The following is an 18,700-nucleotide window of genomic DNA, read 5'->3' as shown; positions in this document are numbered from 1 at the left end:
ACAAAATTAAGATAAGCAACTCATCCAATCAATCAATTATACATTGTAAATGTTCTAAGAAATTACTAAAAAAAACTTATTTACCGAATAACTAAACAAGTTTTTCAACTAATAAAAAAAGTTAAAAGTTAACCAAAATATAAAATAACTTAATACTGCAATAAGTATTATCATATTTTCTTAAAATAAAATAAAAAAAAGATTTGGATAAAAATTAACAAAAATAACTTTTTTGAAGGTAACTAATTTGAGAGATTTTAAGATTTGGAGAAAAATTAACAAAAATAAAATTTTCGAAGGTAATTAATTTGAGAGATTTTAAGAGATTGCAAGCTTTCTGGCTTTACAACTTGGATCTCTGTTGAACTTCTAAAACTGCTAAACATCGATTTAGATCAGAAACACAAACAAGAATTCGTATTGATGGTATAAAATCACAAAGTTTGGGGTGTTTACAAAGTTAAGGCAATTGTGTGAGTGATGCATTTTCTGTTTTTAGTGTTATTTGTGACATGTGTTCGTGTCTGCTATGTGCCAATAAAATCTCTCTTGTATGATCTTTGTTCTGCTGTTGTTGTTTGTTTCGGGAGTTCGAAGGTTGTCTTGGGTGTGTGGTTGTCTTGTTTGTTTCGGGAGTTCATCTTTTGTTTTGTTGTTCTGTTGTACCAGGAGGGGTGAACTTTATAATTATATGCTTTTCTACTCTCTGTTGGTGTTTAGAACATTGTGTGTCACATCAATTTATTTATTATTATAAACAGTAAATATATAAAAAAAACGCATGCAAGGTACAATTTTCCTAATTAGTTTTAGTTTACAAGTTCAAATTAAACAAAAAAAAAAACTATTCTGGTCATTTTTTCAAATTTCTTCATCCTACTAGAATGCAACTATAATGTCCTCTAAAATTGAAGAGTGGAATTTTAAAACTAAAGTCTAAAATTATATCCATTGATTAAAATATTAATAAAGTATATATATTCTCAAAAATTAAATAGTTGATTTCAATTCTCCTCTAAAATACACTCTATTAAGTATTAAGTTATAAAAAAAAACTGCTGTAAAAAAAGTATAAAAAAAAAACTCTATTAAGATGTAGAATACGCCTAGAGTGGTAGTTGTCATGGAAGGAAACATCAATGCAAATTACAGGAACTTCCTTGCAACTTTTATGGGTATAAAAAGTACAAGATTGTAAGACCAAGATTTTTATTTAAAAAAAAATACAAAATATATCGGGCTAAATTTTAGATACACATATTATATACAAGAAGAAAAAAAAAAGAACACATTGATAGGAACATCATTCACTGGTCTTCCACGCTTCTCGCAAGAGCTCATATCGTACAACCTTACGGCCTCCCTTAACTAGTTCCTTGGACAAAAGTGATGAGTCATCCATGCCAAGAGCAGAAAGTGGTGAATCCAATTCATCAAGTTCATCATCACTGGTATATAATTTTTTGAGCACAAATGACCCACTTCTCAGTGAAGTTTTGGTTCCCACTTCTTGTAGCATGCCCACAACTGAAGAAGCTGGAGGTGGTTCATAGAACGTGGAACCAGCAGAGCATGGAAAGCTTGTAATGGCCCCTTCATCATCCTCAATATCCTAATATAAGAAAATCCAACAAAACAATCCTTAGGCGGACAGAGAATGTAGACATGGCAATAATCCATTCCTACACCATGGTTCGTATGAGAAATGCTAGCAAAATACTTTCTACACTCTCTTTTAGACCCATTCTTTTATTATTGTTTGAAATTTATTAGAAAATACAGACCTCACTTCTTATTTACCGAGTTTCTGTCATGATTTTGTAATTTTCATTAAATTTTTGCCAATAGTAAAAAAATGTATTAAAAAGAGTGCATTTCGGACTGTTTTGCTGACACTCCTATGATATTTATTGGTTATACTCAGACAGAGCAAAAGCATGCTAAAAATTAACCAACCTCGTCCAGGGCCTCGAAAACAGCATCAGGGATAGGTCCTGGGGAGAATTCATCGGGAACAAAATTGTAGACAACTCGTTTCATTAATGATATACCAAATTTTGGACAAACCTGCAGAATTTTTCACATAATAAAAGTTTAGAATTAGTTTCTAAAAAAAATTAAAAAAAGAAAAGTCAACAATAAAGAAGTTTGATCCAACCTCTTTTCTCATGGACCCATCTGCAAGCATGTCCAAAGGAAGCATCATTAAATCACTTAATGCATTAAGGAATTGGAAAGGTTTGAAGGATGGTTCACATTTGGGTTCATTGTTTTCATTGATAACTTCACGTGAGTCACTATCATCAATGCTAAATAAATCTGAAAGCCATCTTGACCAGTCACCAATCTGAGTACAGATAATAAAAAGTTACCCAAGAGAGCGACCATCACATATGACATCCTTCATGGAATTGCAACCAAACTTATTTTATTAGGTATAGTTGGCTACATGGATGCATCTACGACTATGAAATTAAGCTCTATCAAGAACCAAATTTTCAGTTAAGCCATTTAGCGGAAGGTCTTACTAGATGGTTTCTCAAGTTTTCTTAGGTCTTTCTCCACCTTTTTTGATTGGACTAACTTCCATTTGATTCACTTTTCTCACTGAAGCCTCTACTGGTCTTCTTCTCACAAGATCAAACTAAGCGAGTTTCCATCATCTTCTCTTCAGTTGATGCTATTATAACACTCATGGATACATACATTCATTCCTACTCTCTTTTCTTGTGTACGCACTCATTCACCTCAGCATGCTCATTTCTGCTACATTCATTTTTTATTTTATTAGCACTTCATCGCCCAACATGCACTACCTGCATCACTAATTATATAACTAAAAATTTATTCAATTTTGTTTTTGTGCCATCCTGCAACAAATTTACAAGCACAATGTACGGAGTATGTATAAACAAAACTTGAGAAAGACATGTTTTAAGATGAGGAGCTGCCCAGAAAAAAAGAATTTCATAATGCTAAATTAGTGCTAATTATGAATGCATCCAAATTCAAATGGTTTGAATTTTAAGTGTCTTTCAAAATTTGAACGAGGTTAATGAATCCAAAATATACTCTCGAGACATCAAATTTATTTTTTCATGGTAAACTTTGTAAATTGCTATAAATTTTTTCTGACCCAAAAAAGTATAAAAAAGTAGAGTTTGTCTCCAATATCCACTCCCTATGTTTCAGTAGCATTTTTTTTTAAGATTAAACAACTGATAGTATTATGTTTGTTTTTACTTAATTATACTAAAACATCATAAAATACTTTTACATCTTTGATCAGCTAGTAAACTTTCTCAAAATCATCCTAATGCATATATTGCTGTGGGTGCAATGGAAGTAAGCCTTACAGAGAAAAATATATAAAGATTATGATTAATATTGTGTTATTTAAAAGAAGAAAGAATGCATAGAAAAACTTCAGTTTCATAACTCACAGCATTCTTCAGTTGTGCACCAGCCCCAAAGCCTGATTTTCCAGCTGGAATAGGAAGAACCTTAGAATCACTAATGGGGTCAGATATAGGATCCATGGGCATCTCTTCAGCGGATTCACGAAGAATAGCATTGAACATTGCCACATCAAGTCTACTAACCAACTGCTCCATCACCTACAACCACAAGAACAGTCCAATTTCAACCAGGCTACATTTTATTTTATTTTTTGTCCTTTTAAGATAAGAACAAATAGCTCATATTATCATTCAGAGAAAACAAAAACATGTGCATCTATACAACCTGGAACTTTTCAAGAATAAATGGATGATATAATATTTCTACATTCACAAAATATTGACCAGAAGTAAATAATAAAGAATAAACAGATGGAAAAGCCTATGTTTCCCTCAACTATCAAGAATCAAATCAACCCAAAAGCAGGTCCAGAACAGTTTTTATCTCTAACAAGTGGGTTCTCCTCCTACTGAACATGGATAAAGAACTTCTAATGTGAAAGTTCAATTTATATATTATGAATAACTGACATTACCACATGTAGGGATAGAAATAGGCCAGACCACTGTCTATGGCCTATCCTACATCAAGCCCAAGCCAGACTAAGCCTTCTTTGTAAATAAACTAGGCTAAGACTTTTATAAAAGTTTATTTGGTTAAAAAGGCTGAATTTTTGGCTGGTTGAGGATGGCTGTGGTAGTGGGTGCCAACATAGTTGGGATGCAGTACTCATCCATGACTGCAGCTGCCCATTTTTTTTTAAAAAAAAGGCTGAATATTAGGTCATTCAAAAAGCCTTTAAGGCCTAAAAGGCCAACCTTTTTTTTTTTTTACCAAAAAGCTAACCTATTTAATTAAGTATGCTTACATCATATAAACAAGTTAGACTCAACTCTTATAAAGTCTAGTCTACCTATTTCTACCTCTATCTCATACTTTTAGAAGTAGTTCTAATTTTCATAGTTTATAATTTGTTTTGCACTTTTACATAAGAGTTTTTTTTAATTTGCCTATTAGTCGATTAGTCTATTTAAAGATAGGTCAGACCTACATAATACACTAATATGAAGTAGGCTTTTAGGTAGATTAAGAGGTCAAACCAAAAAACTTTCAAAAAGGTCAACTAGACTAAAAAAAAGCTTATGACAGGTAACAAACAGGCTAGGCTTAGCCTTGGATTTTTTAAACAGGCTAGCCTTATTTAAGTAAAACCTTGTTTAAACTAGCCTATTTCCATTCCACCCCAAACCGCTTGGTCAAAGAGGGTCTATTCCATGTTAATAACCCAATCAACCAGAAGCTTAGGATGTCGTTGTTGGCTGGAAAATGATTCCCCCCTCCCCCGCCCTCTCTCTCTCTCTCTCTAACAACAATAAAAAGGAACCACAGGGTACTGGTACAGTCTATAAAGGCATTCAATACCATCTGCCTACATAATAAAGTACAAATAGTCAACTATAAATAACAGCACACAATCCAACCCCCAAAAATTAGTCATAGACAGAAACCTATATCGCATATGTTGATTGTTAAAAATAAAAGAGAAAAGCAACATGAAGATACTTTAAGGTTTGGAGTAGATAAGCTCTAAAGAGTACAATGATATACCAAAGTAAAGAGTAAAGACGGCAGTAAGCCTAAGACACCACCATCTTCATAAAGGAATGGCAAAAGTTACATTAATTTTCTCCTACCTGACAAAAGAGCAGCACTTTCCTCTCGTGGTTTCTATTTTAGCTTTTAATTTATGTATACTATCATCTTCACATGCACATCAACACCCCCGTCCCCTCTATCCCCTATATAAATTTAGAGAATAAATGATTTTGTCCTTTTAAACAAATACCCCCTAATCATAACTTCCAACATTTCAAGAGAAGGTTTATCCACCAGTGACAAAGGTATCAAGCTATATGTTTTTTCATATTATATAACTACATATACATCTACATCCGTGCATGTATAAAAAGAAGAATATCACGAAATCCAGCATTGCAATACATTGCATCAAGAAATATCAATGTCAAATTGTACCAATCTAGCTATCACAGGCAAGCAGCCGCACTCATGCCCTCCAGCTCGAAGAGGGCAAATCCTTTCACATGCATCCTTGAAAGCTCTTTTCCATAAATCAATAGAAAAATTTCCCTGATCTTGATCACCAACACGATATCTTTTCTCATAGGCTTTCCTAGAGCTAGAGCTCTTAGCAGCTGCAGATTGCATATATGGTGTAAGAGTCTGGGGACAACAAACACAGAAAAAATATTAGGAAAAAGTGCAAGTGGTTCAGTTTCAGATCAAAGTTTACAGAGTGGAGATCAAGATGCAGAAGAATCAGAAGAAATAGAAGAAAATGAAGGGTTAGGATTCAACCTGCCACCACACAGACTCAACAATTCGAGAGAATATCCATGCTTCAACCTTTTCCAATGCAACTAAAAATGTTTCTGGATCCTCCCAGCTATGAAAAGGTTTTTCTTCTTTGTGAAGAGTGTTACCATTTCCATCACGTTCAACTTCTTTGCTCACAATTGCTCTCAGCAATATTAAATTTGAGAACCAAAATGTCAACCTATTCATGATTAAGAAGTCTGTTAAGAAATGGTACAAAATAAATAAGCGTAATGAAAAGTATCAACAGGTCTTTTTGAAAATGATGTTAAATCAATCAAATTTCAGTAGATACAACAGTTGAGCCTTGTCCCATTAGTTGAGGTTGGCTACATTAGCCAAACAATGCCATTGTGTTCAAGAAAAAGCCAATTTTTTACATAAGCGAAAAGAATTCCATTTAGCATCTTAGATCAATGCATTCTTAATGATTTTTCATAAAGTTTTCTTCCTTTACCTATTCTAAAATTTTAATTTAGTTCATTTGATCCATTTTCATTATTGGAGCCTTTGTTGGACAGCACCAAGTCACCTTAGATGAGTATCAATCATCTCTTCAAAAGTTGCTTCCCCAACTTTCTCCTACATTCATTCACAATCTTAATTTTTTTGCACGCTCAAACTTCAATAGACAAGAAAGCACTGTAGCAGATTCTCGAAGATAAATCTCCTTATGTCAGAAAAGGAAGTTAGTTATATTAGGTTCAGCTTTTATCGAAGATTTTTGCTGCACTTTAGATTCAGAAGAACAATATCTTCAATTATATGCTCCTGAACTTTATGTCATTTCAGCATAGTTAAACAAATTATGAAATTGAGTTTTATATACCTTGGAACATCATTTCCACATGCCTTAGAAACCAAAACAAATCCTGAGACAGCACTCTGGGCTGCACTAGCCATTGTATCTGGGGACCCAACTCTACAAGCATGGAAATAGAATCTAGAAAGGCGTCGAGCAGGTGCATGGACCTTGTTTGATGAGCTACCATGTTCAGCAATAACTGAGTACATTGAAACTTCAAGAGCAGCAGCTTCCCTTAGCTCTTCTTGAAGCATTTCAACTTCAGCCTTCAATTCAGTTTCATTGTTAAGAAAGCTTCCATTCACATTAACATCTTCATGGCAAGAAGTACCAACATGAACATCATTTGTGGTATTAATTTCCTCTGCCTGAATATGGGTCTGATTGCTGCTGAACATCCCATAGTTCTCAGCAGATTGTGGAGGAGACTTTACATTTGTCACGTCCACTGTTTTATCATCAATCAAAATACTTGTTGGATGTTCATGTGTTTTCTTGTTTAGCAGAAAAGTAGTACTATTGAATTTCCCTTTCTTTGTAGAACCATCGTCAGATAAATTACTAACGAGCTCATTCTCTAAAAGTTCATTCCTCATAGTAAACTGTTCTTGTCCTTTCCTTCCCTTCTTCATTTTCTCTTTGTCATCCATAACTCCAGTTTTAGAAACACTGCTAACTTTTTCCAGAGAATCATTATTAAATCTCCGATCTCTTGTGCCATCTTCTTGAGTCATGCTATCCTCTTGAGTCACTTGAGACTGTAAAGATCTTTCAAAGTTCTGATTGCTGATGAACATCCCATAGTTCTCAGAAGATTGTGGAGGAGACTTCACATTTGTCACATCCTCTGTTTTATCATTCATCAAAATACTCATTGGATGTTCATGTGTTTTCTTGTTTAGCAGAAGAGTAGTACTATTGAATTTCCCTTTCTTTATAGAACCATCATCAGATGAATTCTTAACGAGCTCATTTTCTAAAAGTTCATTCCTCATAGTAAACTGTTCTTGTCCTTTCCTTCCCTCCTTCATTTTCTCTTTGTCATCCAGAACTCCAGTTTTAGAAACATTACTAACTTTCTCCAGAGAATCTTTATTAAATCTCTGATCTCTTGTGCCATCTTCTTGAGTCATGCTATCCTCTTGAGTCACTTGAGGCTGTAAAGATCTTTCAAAGTTGGGTTTCATACTTGATGAAATGTATGAAGGAGAATATTGTTGAATGCTTTTTTGAATTTCAGAACTTGCATCAGCAAGTTTAACAATTTCCTCGGAGATTTTAGGTAATAAAGGCCTTCCATGGGCAGCAATTCCCACATCTGAGCTCAGAACTGTAGACGAAGAGGGAGAATTGATGCCACTGAATTGTGTGGATGGTTCACCCTCTGTGTTTCCATTTAAGCTAGCAGTAGTACTTTCCGAGGGTAGAACAAATTCTCCATGAGATCCTTCTCTTCCTCTGCTGATTTTGGTGCTGTCTGAAATCAAATGGAAGCAGGCTATTAATATGGCAGAAGTAGACAATTGTGTTTCTGTATAAATTATTATTGGTCTAGAGATCAGATAATCAATAGAAAAACTGCATCATCAGTAACAAGTCTGCATAGTTCTATCTAGTTCCTTCCCTATATATCTACTTAAACTTTAAAAAGGATTACCTGTCAACAGATTTGGAGTTCAAATATTTGGTCATTTATGTTGGAGCTAAATTAACAATTTAAAACCAACCTTAAGAGCGTACAAATTTAGTATAATAATGTCATATCATATCCTGAATACAGTAAGATCAAAAGAACATGAATTGCAGCAGCATACTGCATACCATTGCATGTATGCATACCTTCACAAATCACAATCATACTACATACCAATGTCCAATGCATTTATACATACCTTCACAATCATACTGTACACCAATTAACAACTAAACACAATAAGCATGCTGATGTATATGATCAATGCATACCAAAAATAATTAGGAAAACGATCAATAACGTAACCAAAAGTAAAGCATCATAGCGGTTTTTTGTTGAGAAAAATTCAGCTCAATAAGGTGACAGCAAGAATTTGAAGTCAATTACTAAAGAATTGTAACAATGATCTGATAATGTCCATAAAATGTAAAAAAACAATCCCTTTGCAAAAGAGTTGATCGTTTGATCTATTTGCATTATGCACAATTAGAAGATAAAAAAACTTCAGTACTTTTTTCATTTAGAGAGGGCAAACCTCCAGTAATCTCTGAAGCAGATCTGCTAGTTTGGGAGGTATTTGAAGGGATGTCATCACTGTCATCATCAGTAAAAGAGGCAATTTCAAGATCGTCATCATCTTTTAGTGACTGTGATACAGATTCGCTTCCTTCCTTCTCTAGTGACAATTCTTTTGATAAGCTGCTGCTTGGTGATGAGCTGGAACTCTCTATATCAAATGGCTGAATAGTAACATAAAGAAATGGTTGTGAAGAATTCCTGAAACTCTTCTTGCAGTTAAACACAATGCTTAAGGCTTTAGTTTCCTTAATAATTCCAAAATCTGCAAGGTTTACTATGGCAGATCCCAACAGTTGACTCTTTACTGTCTTGTCATACAAGTAAAACTCTAAGCAGTTCTTCTGGAAACTTTCAGGGTGTTTGCCTTTCTTGGATGCTTCTCTACACATAAGCACTGAAAGCCTGAAAGATTCATTAAATTCAATTTTCCCATTGCCAGCAGTGGATGGCAGAGACCCAGAATTTTTATCACCATTTTCCCATTGCAGAAATACTGATTGAACAGATCTCAGTGATTGTGAAGGTGGCCACGGCTTGATCTCCAGAACATGGATGATGTAGTGAACTTGGATTGAAACACGTTTTCTACTCTTTGATCTTAATCCCAGTACCATCTTCACAAGAAAACACCACTGCTATTCTTGGCAGCTATGCTGAGTGCTGACTCACTCTAAATGATGAAACCTGAACACAGAACAAAAATTAGACAAAAATGAGATGTTCTAAAACATTCCAGACACATTTACCCAACATAGTAACAAACAAAGGAACAAACAACACATGATGCCAGAAATAACAAAACCAAAATAAATTGTGATGCCAATGCACCATGCATTCTTATTGAAGACATATTCTTTAACACCCCAAACAAGAAACAAAAAACAGAGTGAGACTAATTCTAATTCTTCTTCTTCTTTTTCTTAACTAATAAATCAGAACTCAAATAGAACATTGACATCAATGAAAAAAATATTTTAAGGTAAGAGACAAAAGCTACCGAGTGGAATGATGATGTCAGAAAGAAGAAACCAGATATCCAGATTCTAGAGGAAACAGCTAAATGCATGCAAATGGTAGAAGAAAAGCATAAACCAACACTTAGAAAAAACTTGATAAAGCTGAACTCAGCTATAAACAAAGTGATCAAAAGAAAACAAGTGTTGGAAAATTAAATAATGAATAAGAAATAACCAGAAAATTAACCGAACCAGTTAATTAATGCAATTCAAATCCAGAACGACAGAAGAGAAAAAAAAAAAAAGCTAACTTGGAATGATATCAACGAAAAAGATGACCAATTAATTGGGCCCAATAAAACTGATAGACGATGGAGTGGGACCCATTTGAAAAAAAAATGGAAACGCGAAATTGGTATGTGTAATGGATGGAAGAGGAAAGTGATTGTGATTGATTTTTCAATTGATTGGAATGAAAGGGTCAAAGGTTGAAAAACTGAGAGGCTAAGAAAAGGAAAAGTAGAATTGAAGGAAATACCAGAACTGAAAAAGAAAAGCGAGTCCTACGCATAGAGGGACATTTTTTTATAATATTTTTATTTTTTTTATTTTCAACTATATTAATTATTTTTTCTCATATTTGTTCAATCTCCTTTTAATAGTAAACACAATTTGTTGTTTATTTCTATATTTTCCCACCTGTCTAGATAATTCTGTGTACCCACGTATGTTTTGAATTTTCCCTCAATTGTGTCGAAGTTGTTAGGGTATCCATGTTATCATGTTGTTACTTTTTTTAGGTATATATTTAATATAATATACATTTTCATAATAAAATATTTAAGAGATGTATGTAGTGCCGGTCTGTTTGCAATTTAGTTGAGCTGGCACATCATTCAGCAAAATGCGGATCATTCCTCTTTTTAATTTTAAGGTGGGCTTAGATTTCGGAAAATATAAAACAAACGGGCATGTAGATGAAAATGTCTGTGTTTAATTTTTTTTATCATTAATGATGCATTGCATGTTCTCATTTGTCTCGTATCTAATATAGTAATGTGATTTTTTAAGGAGACTCGTATCTAGTTCAACAAGTTAATAAAGAAGAGGTTGAATTTTTTTTTTCTTTTTTTCAATGAATTAGCGATCAAACAACCTGACAAGCACAATTGAAAAAGTTTTTTACTAGTTGTAGGGGAAAAAGAAGTTAAACCGGTTTAATCTCCACCAACTAGTTCATGATCAGTTGACAATCAGGTTCAATTATCAATTCTAGAATCATGGTTGATCCTTGATAGGATTGTGTGAAGAATTGCCAATTTTGAAATTAGTAATTGAGGCTTGAATCCTTGCAGTATTGCGTGAAGACTTGATCATTTCTTCTCATACAAATAGCGTTAGATGTCATGGGAGATTACGAGTATTGTATTTCATGATAGTTTTTTTTTATGATGGTTGTAGCTTGTATCTCCTAGATTTCATGAAATAATTAAAATGCCAGAAAAAGGGTTTAGGTCCATAATTTGTTTTGAATTTCCAGTGTTATTCTCTCTGTATGAAGAACTTCAATCATTGTTCAACAGCCATTGTCATGCATCTTTATCCAAATAAACGTTTAAATTCCAGAACCAAACCATGGTGATGTGGAGAACATTATCACTCATCATTTACAAACATAATAAGCAAAATTGAGCCAATGGTGAGTATGAAACAGAATTCATAATCGCTCAGATGATTTCTCCGGCATGACAAATCATGATTAAGCATCTTTCCTTTGCATAGATGAAAATCATGACCAAGTCAATAACAGGGCTAGTAGAGAGAGGTTTGGGCACAATGGGTAGTTTACACTTTACAATTGATTTTTGACAAAACACAGTAATGTTGCTTGATCTATGGAACCAATCTCATCATCTTTAGAACCAACTTCACCAAGGCTTTAGTGATTGTTATTATCCTCAATATTTAAGAACAACTAAAATTTTCCACAAAGAACTCTAGCATAGCATAGGATTGATATAATAATGTAGTCCATATTATATTTCACAAATAACTCTAAAATGAAATGTTCATATGCCAGTGAAATCACAACTAAAACATACCACACAACATTAATCTTGAAGCAAAATACTTCAATAAGAACTGACTGTTACACAAATCAAAGCTAAGAAGAAAAAACGAAATGACCATATTAAAATTGGAAAAATATTCTATTCCACATGTAACTTGTGAGAAATCCAAGCCTCTAATAATAGGAAACATGACCAGAGTCAAAATGGATTCATTTGAAATCAATCATAAAAATATCTAAACAATGGAATGGTAACTTAAATTCCATTTTGTTCCATCCCATTTCACTACTCACCATCAAATGTCCAAATATAACCTCGGTAAATAAACCATATAACATGATATATTGATTGGATTTCCGTCTATTTTGGTTGTCTCAACTAGCTTGAATTTAAATGAAAGTTGGTCCTAAACATTCCTTGCTTCCTTGGCCACAATATGTAGAGACTGATTTTTCGATAACCTTGTGCTTATGAAGACATTTAATTTTGTATCTTGAGGAAGCACCTTATATGTTCATCTGCTGAAGGCTCAACATGCAGTTTAGGTTTGCGGCGGTTGCAATTAAATATTGATGGAAAAGGGGACTATATGGCTTGTAGACTGGTGGTATTACTAGAAACAGTAGTTTGCCAACTGTTTTCCTGCAAACCCAGTTCTTGCTTTCACTCTGCCGGAGTTTTGGGGTTTCTTTGGTATTACCATGGCTATGGAGATGAAATTTCCCAAAGTTATTATTGAATAAGATTCTAAGGCAGCTCAGCATCTAGTGGTTAAAAAGTGAGGAAGGACTCATCATTGTTACAAGATTATCTAGGATAATCCGTATGCTTGCTAATGGTTTTGAAGCCATCAGATCATCACATAAACGAGAGGATATAGACTTGCTCATCAGGTCAATTCCTAGAGTTGGAACTCCATCAGTTCACTGAGGGGCCTTCATTCCTACTTGGGTTTTTCATGAAACAAATGCAGTAGGCACCCTAAGCTCGTTACAAATTGGCCATCAGCTGGATAATAACATTATAGCCTCTTTAACAAAATAAAAATACCAGGTCATTGTAGCTTACTGAATTATTAGAATAATGCACATTTGAAGGAAAAATAAACACCTTTACCATGTTTGAAGGACACCAAGTCATACAAAAATGGGTACAAATAATAAGTCTTGCAATCCATAACTTAGAAAAGAACAAGACCAATGCACCTGATCCAAATTCTAAATATTTTATCACAGCACTTATAGAAAATTCATACCATTCACTTTGTACATATGAGCAAAATTGCAGAGACAACATTAGTTGCTTAAATGCAATTCTTTAGCTGATCTCCTGCTCCTTGGAAGAAAACATAAGAAAGAGCAAAATCAGCAATGAACACGCCGACAAGAGAAATAACCACAGCTGACGTTGTTGATTCTCCAACACCTTTAGCACCTCCCAAAGTTGTTACTCCCCATGCACAACTCACAATAGATATGATAGCACCAAAAACCTGTGACTTGATCATTGCACTAATAATATCCCATGATCTGAGAGCTCGCTGAGCTGAATCCAAGATAATGTTGATGCTCACCCCATAAACACCATCAGCAAGAAGGGCACTAGATGCCATCCCTAATGTAAAACACAACAGGGTCAAAAGGGGTAACGCAATACAAGTGGCTAACACTCTTGGTGTCACCAGATAATCAACAGGGTCTGAACCAAGAACTCTTAATGTATCAGTTTGCTCAGAAACCTGCATAGTTCCTAACTCAGCTGCAAAAGCACTTCCAATGCGCCCTGCAACCACAATTGCTGTAACCACAGGACTTAGCTCCCTTGAGAAAGCCAGAGCTAAAACCCCACCTACCGATCTATTCAATCCCAACCTGGTGAACTCTCTTACAAATTGAATCGTGAAGGCCATGCCCACAAAAGCTGAAGTTAAAAGACACACTCCAACTGATTTAGGACCAACTCTCTCCAGTTGTTGAAGAGTGTTCCTCCAATGAATCTTTCCCTTTAGAGTCTTGACAATCACCTGCCCTGCCAGGATTAAAACTGACAACCCCCTCCACAGGTACCTTGGAGGTGACCAGTTGCTGAGAAATGTTGGTGATGTGCCATTTGGAGCATGGTTTGTGTTCATTTCATCATCTACCGTAAAAGCAGATAGATGGCTGTCACCTGTGTTATGAAGCACAAACAATCTGTTTGGTTTTATGGGGCTGGGAGAATTATAAACATGAGGTATCCCATTGAATTCACATTTCCGATCCAGTTGAGAGGGGTATGATGTACGAAATTTTACAGAGCACTTAGTCTTCCCATTTGTACTGATGTTTCTGCGATACAATTTTGTTCCATTTTACATTCAATAAACATAAATTTTAGAAAACAGACATAATATTATAAAAATCAAGGGAAAAAGTATAAACCTGCAAGAGAAACAGAATAGAGGATGACTAAACAATGTCGTTTGCATGGTGAGATCCTTGACTAACAGACTCTGTTTGAATTTGGAGTCATCCAATCCCACTACTTACATTAGAGAAATGAACAAAGCATAACGTTATCAAACAAGGTAGTATTCATACTCATAGTTGGCACTAAATAGTTTTCACAAAGGAAAGTGACTTTTTGTGAAAATTAAATGAATACATGCAAAGTACATATAGAAATTCTAGTGAAGTATCTGATGTAGAAGAATAAAAAAATCATACATTCTTATGTACATAAATTAATTCTGCTTACCTAGAATGATTCCTTGTGCTCCCCTATAGTAAGTAAGAACTGGTTACAGTCCTGAACCTTTCCTGCCCCGCTGCAACAGATGTAATGCTATTTTAAGTAACACTTATATCACAAACAAAATTGCAAATAAATAAATAAGCTGTGAATAAATGAATTCAACAATGTAATTCACCTCAATTTTGGTTCTGGTAATTGTTGTGTTGAGTTCTCAACTTTTATTTCCCACACAACGTTGCCAAGTCATCTAAAGAGTTAGGGCTGCAACCATAATTATTTTCATAAATGCACTTGGAAATTAAAATAACCAATGATTGCACCACTAAACAGACGTCGGGTGGAGCAACACCTCATATGATATAGATGAGCTAATACAAACTCTTAGCACATGTACTTGATTAGCAGCCTACTTTTGAACAATTCAGAGTAAAATTGCTGATGTTTAGAAGTAACAGAAAGGAATCAGGTTCACTTTTTTCACATAATAATAATAACTATCCGACTCATCCAGAGAGAAGTCAAAGATTCACAAGCTAAACCCTAGCATTGATTAACCAGTCTGAGTACGGATCCGCGATTGAGAAATGAAGTAGGCTTTTCCGCATGAAATTAATAAATTAACAAAAAAAAAAAACCAATAAACTAAAATTAGAACTATATGAAGGTGAATTCTAGTAATTCAAGAAGGAAACAAATGGAGACACAAACACAAAACGAATTGAAGAAGAGAGGGATGCACCACCGGATATCGAAAGACGACGACTTCAACCTCGCAAAGAGAGAATGTTGCGTTGCTTCGAAGTGGAGAAAAGGAATGTTGTTGCTTTGCAATTGCAGTGAGAGAGAGAGAGTCTAAGGAATCTATTCAAAACCGTTGGATCTCATTCATTTTATATCAATGGTTGATAGTACTGAAATTTATTTTTCAAAATTAAGATTGTTTAGATCTCACCTTATTAAGAATAATTATGTATGATTCAGTAAGAAAAAAAGAGAATAATTATGTTATAATATAGTTTGAAGAAATTAATTATATTATTTATTGAGAATAAACTATTAAAACTACTTGATTAGAAAACTTAAATAAATGATCTTGTTACTAAAAAAACTGGAAGAATATATATTATACTAGACTCATTTGAAAATTTTGTCTAAGACTTTATTTGGTTTAAAATAATGTTTTATATTTTCACTCTTAATTAAAAAGGATAATGATCATTGTTGAAATAATTAAAAAGTATAAAATAAAAAAAAATATCATAATTTATTTTTAAAAAAATGAATAAATATATCAAAAATAAAAGTAAAAAAAAATATAAAAAATTAGAAATTAAAAACTAACATTTTAAGGGGGTACTGTGCTTAATAATAAAATGACTAGGGGTGAAAGATATCGAGAGATTGAATGAAACAATTTTGGGGAAGTGGAAGTGGAATCTGTTCCATTGAAAAGGTGGTTTGTGGTAAGATGTGTTAGCTTCAACATATGAAGGTTGACATGTTCTTTTGAGGGAGGAAAAATCACCTTTGGAGAGCTTGTGGTAGAGAGACTTGAAGAGGGTATGTGATGGTCTTAATAGACAAAATAGGTGTGAAAAAAGAAACCCGGTGGAAGATTGATGTGGGGGATAAACTTAAATTTTGGGAAGATGTGTGGGTGGATGGGGAAAGCTTGACAAATCTTTTTCCAAGATTATTCCTTATCTCTGATCAAAAGAAGGAGGTGGTGGGAAAGATGGGGAATTGGTGGGAGGATGGATGAAGTTGGATGCTTAGGTGGAGGAGAATATCTTTGGAATGGGAGTGCGAGCTTATTTCATAGCTAAACCTTCTTGAAGGTTCATAAAGAGTTTCAGGATTCATGGTTGTGGTTGGAAAGCACCTCGGGTGCATATGCAGCCTACAAAAGACAAGTTGTGTTGTTGGAATATTATTGTGGAGGATTCGGATTTGATGTGTCCTTAAATCATGTTTTCATGCATTGTGATGTTGCTTCTAAGGTGGATGTCCCAAGATTTTGCTATTGTTTTTCCAAATTCACTAGTTGGTCACTTTTGGTTGCATTCGAACATGGGTAGAACACATGCCGAGTGTCAAATTTGGAAGGTTATTTGGAGTGCTGTCATTTTTTCGTCTATGGAAGGAGAAGAACAATTGTATTTTCAGACAACATATTGCTGATTGGAAGTCTATGGTTCATGACATTAATTTTTTGGTTTGGTCGTAGCTTAGCTCTTTGTCTTGGAGCTTTAACTTCTCTTTTGTGCAGTGTAGTAGTAACACTGGCATGCTTGACCAGTATGTAGGGAGGGTACAGGAATGAGGAATGTGTTATGAAAGTTTGTTAGTGTGTAAAACAAAACAGGAGTAATGCAGTATTTTTCGAAACCTTTTAAAGCTTCATAAATTAGAAAACATACAGAACAAAATCATCAACTATCTTTGAAGTAATATCTTGCAAATTAATAATCTATTCTCAACATTTAAAGCACAACTATAAAAAAAAAATTATAATTTTTTTTATTTTTACAACTCGGGTAGCTGGGGTCATATTACTTTGAACTCTCCCATTGACCAATGCCTTTTTTCCCATTAAACTTGAATCTCCTCTCAAATGATTTTCACGGTTTAGAAATTTTATTTTGGTGATCAGAATTGGTAATGGTTTATGGTCAAGATTAATTTAAAGGTTAAAAACATAGATCAATATAAGAAATTTTAAGAAAACAAAAGTTAAATCTCTTTTTGGATTTTTATCTAATATAATGAAAGACATTGAGGTTAGATTTCACCAAATTTCCCACTCATGTAACATAAAGATCATTAATTCATTTTTCACTATTCATAACCGGTATATATCCATAACTACTTATATATCCGGTTATTTAATTGGGTATATATTCAAAACATAGTAGATCATCGACACTGATAGAAGGATTTGTTGAATTTTGTTTTGTAACATTTAGAATTTCTCTCCCTCTATTTATATTATTGTGATTCGAACATTTAAGCATTTGATTCATTTCTCATTCAAATAAACAATAATAAAAAATGCATAAATTTCATCAAACCTTAGAGTATGTTTGAAAAATTATTTTAGCTTGATCATAACTTGGTTGGATTAGTTATAAGTTGATTTGACTATAATAAACTTTTTTTAGTAATTTATAATATATTTTTAGATGTTATTTCAACTAATATTTTTGCTTATAAGGTACTAACTTTTTTTTCATTTTTATTCTAACTAATTTACTATTTTTTTCATTTTAGAAATTCTTTTGTTTACCATGTCATCTTTATGTCATCTTATACTTATTAAATTGTTAACTTATTTCATTAATTCTTGTAAAAAAAAAACTAATTTCATTAAATAGTTTTATCAACTCCTGTCAGCTGACTTAATATTTAATTTTCAACTTGTAATTTCTAGCTGTTAATGTTTTAATTAACTTATGAGTTAAATTTGCTAATAACTCCCTTAATTAATCTCATTACAAATAATAAAAATAAACAATAAGAAAAAAATGAGAATTAAATTAATCATCAATGCACGCGCATGCATGAATTACGATATTCACCGAACTAGAAAGAGAAAAAAAGGTACAGATCAAAATGACACTAGAAGCAAGAATAACAAACGATCGAAGCTAAACTAGCTAGGATGACCTAGTGTTGCGAATCAAGCACATATGAAACCCCTTAGGACTTCCTTATTGCAAGTATTGACAAGTTGAGTAAAGGAAATGAAAATATTGAGGTTGATGCCCTATGATGTTTGCTTTCAGGGCAATGTAGAGACACATTGCAACTTCAAAGTCAAAAAGGCCTTCAATTGTCAAGCAACAATGTTTCTTTAGAGGCAGATCCGTCGGAAAGTCCATCCACCCATTTAGAATACCCAAACATATGCCTAATTTGAGCACATCACGAGAACACCCCGTTGTCACATTCGACGAAAGAATAATAGTTGTAATACTAGTACTCATGTTTGTCATGGGAGAACACTTGC

The 18,700-nt window shown here is 33.7% G+C and overlaps 2 protein-coding genes across 16 annotated transcripts; both read right to left on the bottom strand.

Annotated features, from left to right (window-relative positions):
- Window positions 1-1,136: 1,136 nt before the first annotated feature.
- Window positions 1,137-10,381, bottom strand: LOC114370560. Of its 10 annotated transcripts, none has more exons than XM_028327944.1 (9): window positions 10,122-10,381; window positions 8,887-9,614; window positions 6,683-8,135; window positions 5,836-6,034; window positions 5,494-5,700; window positions 3,444-3,617; window positions 2,159-2,347; window positions 1,957-2,067; window positions 1,137-1,612 (listed from the first exon to the last, which is right to left on the bottom strand). In XM_028327944.1, exons 2-9 carry the CDS (start codon window positions 9,542-9,544, stop codon window positions 1,304-1,306), a joined length of 3,300 nt encoding a protein of 1,099 aa, XP_028183745.1. In that variant the 5' UTR covers window positions 9,545-9,614; window positions 10,122-10,381; the 3' UTR covers window positions 1,137-1,303. The 10 variants fall into 10 exon arrangements, 5 of the variants coding, with proteins under 5 accessions (XP_028183745.1, XP_028183744.1, XP_028183747.1 ...); XM_028327943.1 differs by having other exon boundaries at window positions 10,139-10,381; XM_028327946.1 differs by having other exon boundaries at window positions 10,198-10,381.
- A 2,667-nt stretch (window positions 10,382-13,048) lies between these two features.
- On the bottom strand, window positions 13,049-15,564 carry LOC114371972 (protein TRIGALACTOSYLDIACYLGLYCEROL 1, chloroplastic-like). Of its 6 annotated transcripts, none has more exons than XM_028329328.1 (5): window positions 15,434-15,564; window positions 14,867-14,952; window positions 14,695-14,764; window positions 14,379-14,481; window positions 13,049-14,285 (listed from the first exon to the last, which is right to left on the bottom strand). In XM_028329328.1, the coding sequence occupies exons 4-5, from the start codon at window positions 14,423-14,425 to the stop codon at window positions 13,262-13,264; spliced, it is 1,071 nt and encodes a 356-aa protein (XP_028185129.1). In that variant the 5' UTR covers window positions 14,426-14,481; window positions 14,695-14,764; window positions 14,867-14,952; window positions 15,434-15,564; the 3' UTR covers window positions 13,049-13,261. The 6 variants fall into 6 exon arrangements, with proteins under 6 accessions (XP_028185129.1, XP_028185128.1, XP_028185134.1 ...); XM_028329327.1 differs by having other exon boundaries at window positions 14,379-14,478; XM_028329333.1 differs by having other exon boundaries at window positions 14,379-14,449.
- Between the last annotated feature and the right edge of the window lie 3,136 nt (window positions 15,565-18,700).

Source organism: Glycine soja, chromosome 10, assembly GCF_004193775.1.
Source record: "Glycine soja cultivar W05 chromosome 10, ASM419377v2, whole genome shotgun sequence".
NCBI classification, from domain to species: domain Eukaryota; kingdom Viridiplantae; phylum Streptophyta; class Magnoliopsida; order Fabales; family Fabaceae; genus Glycine; species Glycine soja.
Note: the sequence above shows the minus strand (reverse complement) of the source record. Positions and strands in the feature narration are given on the sequence as shown.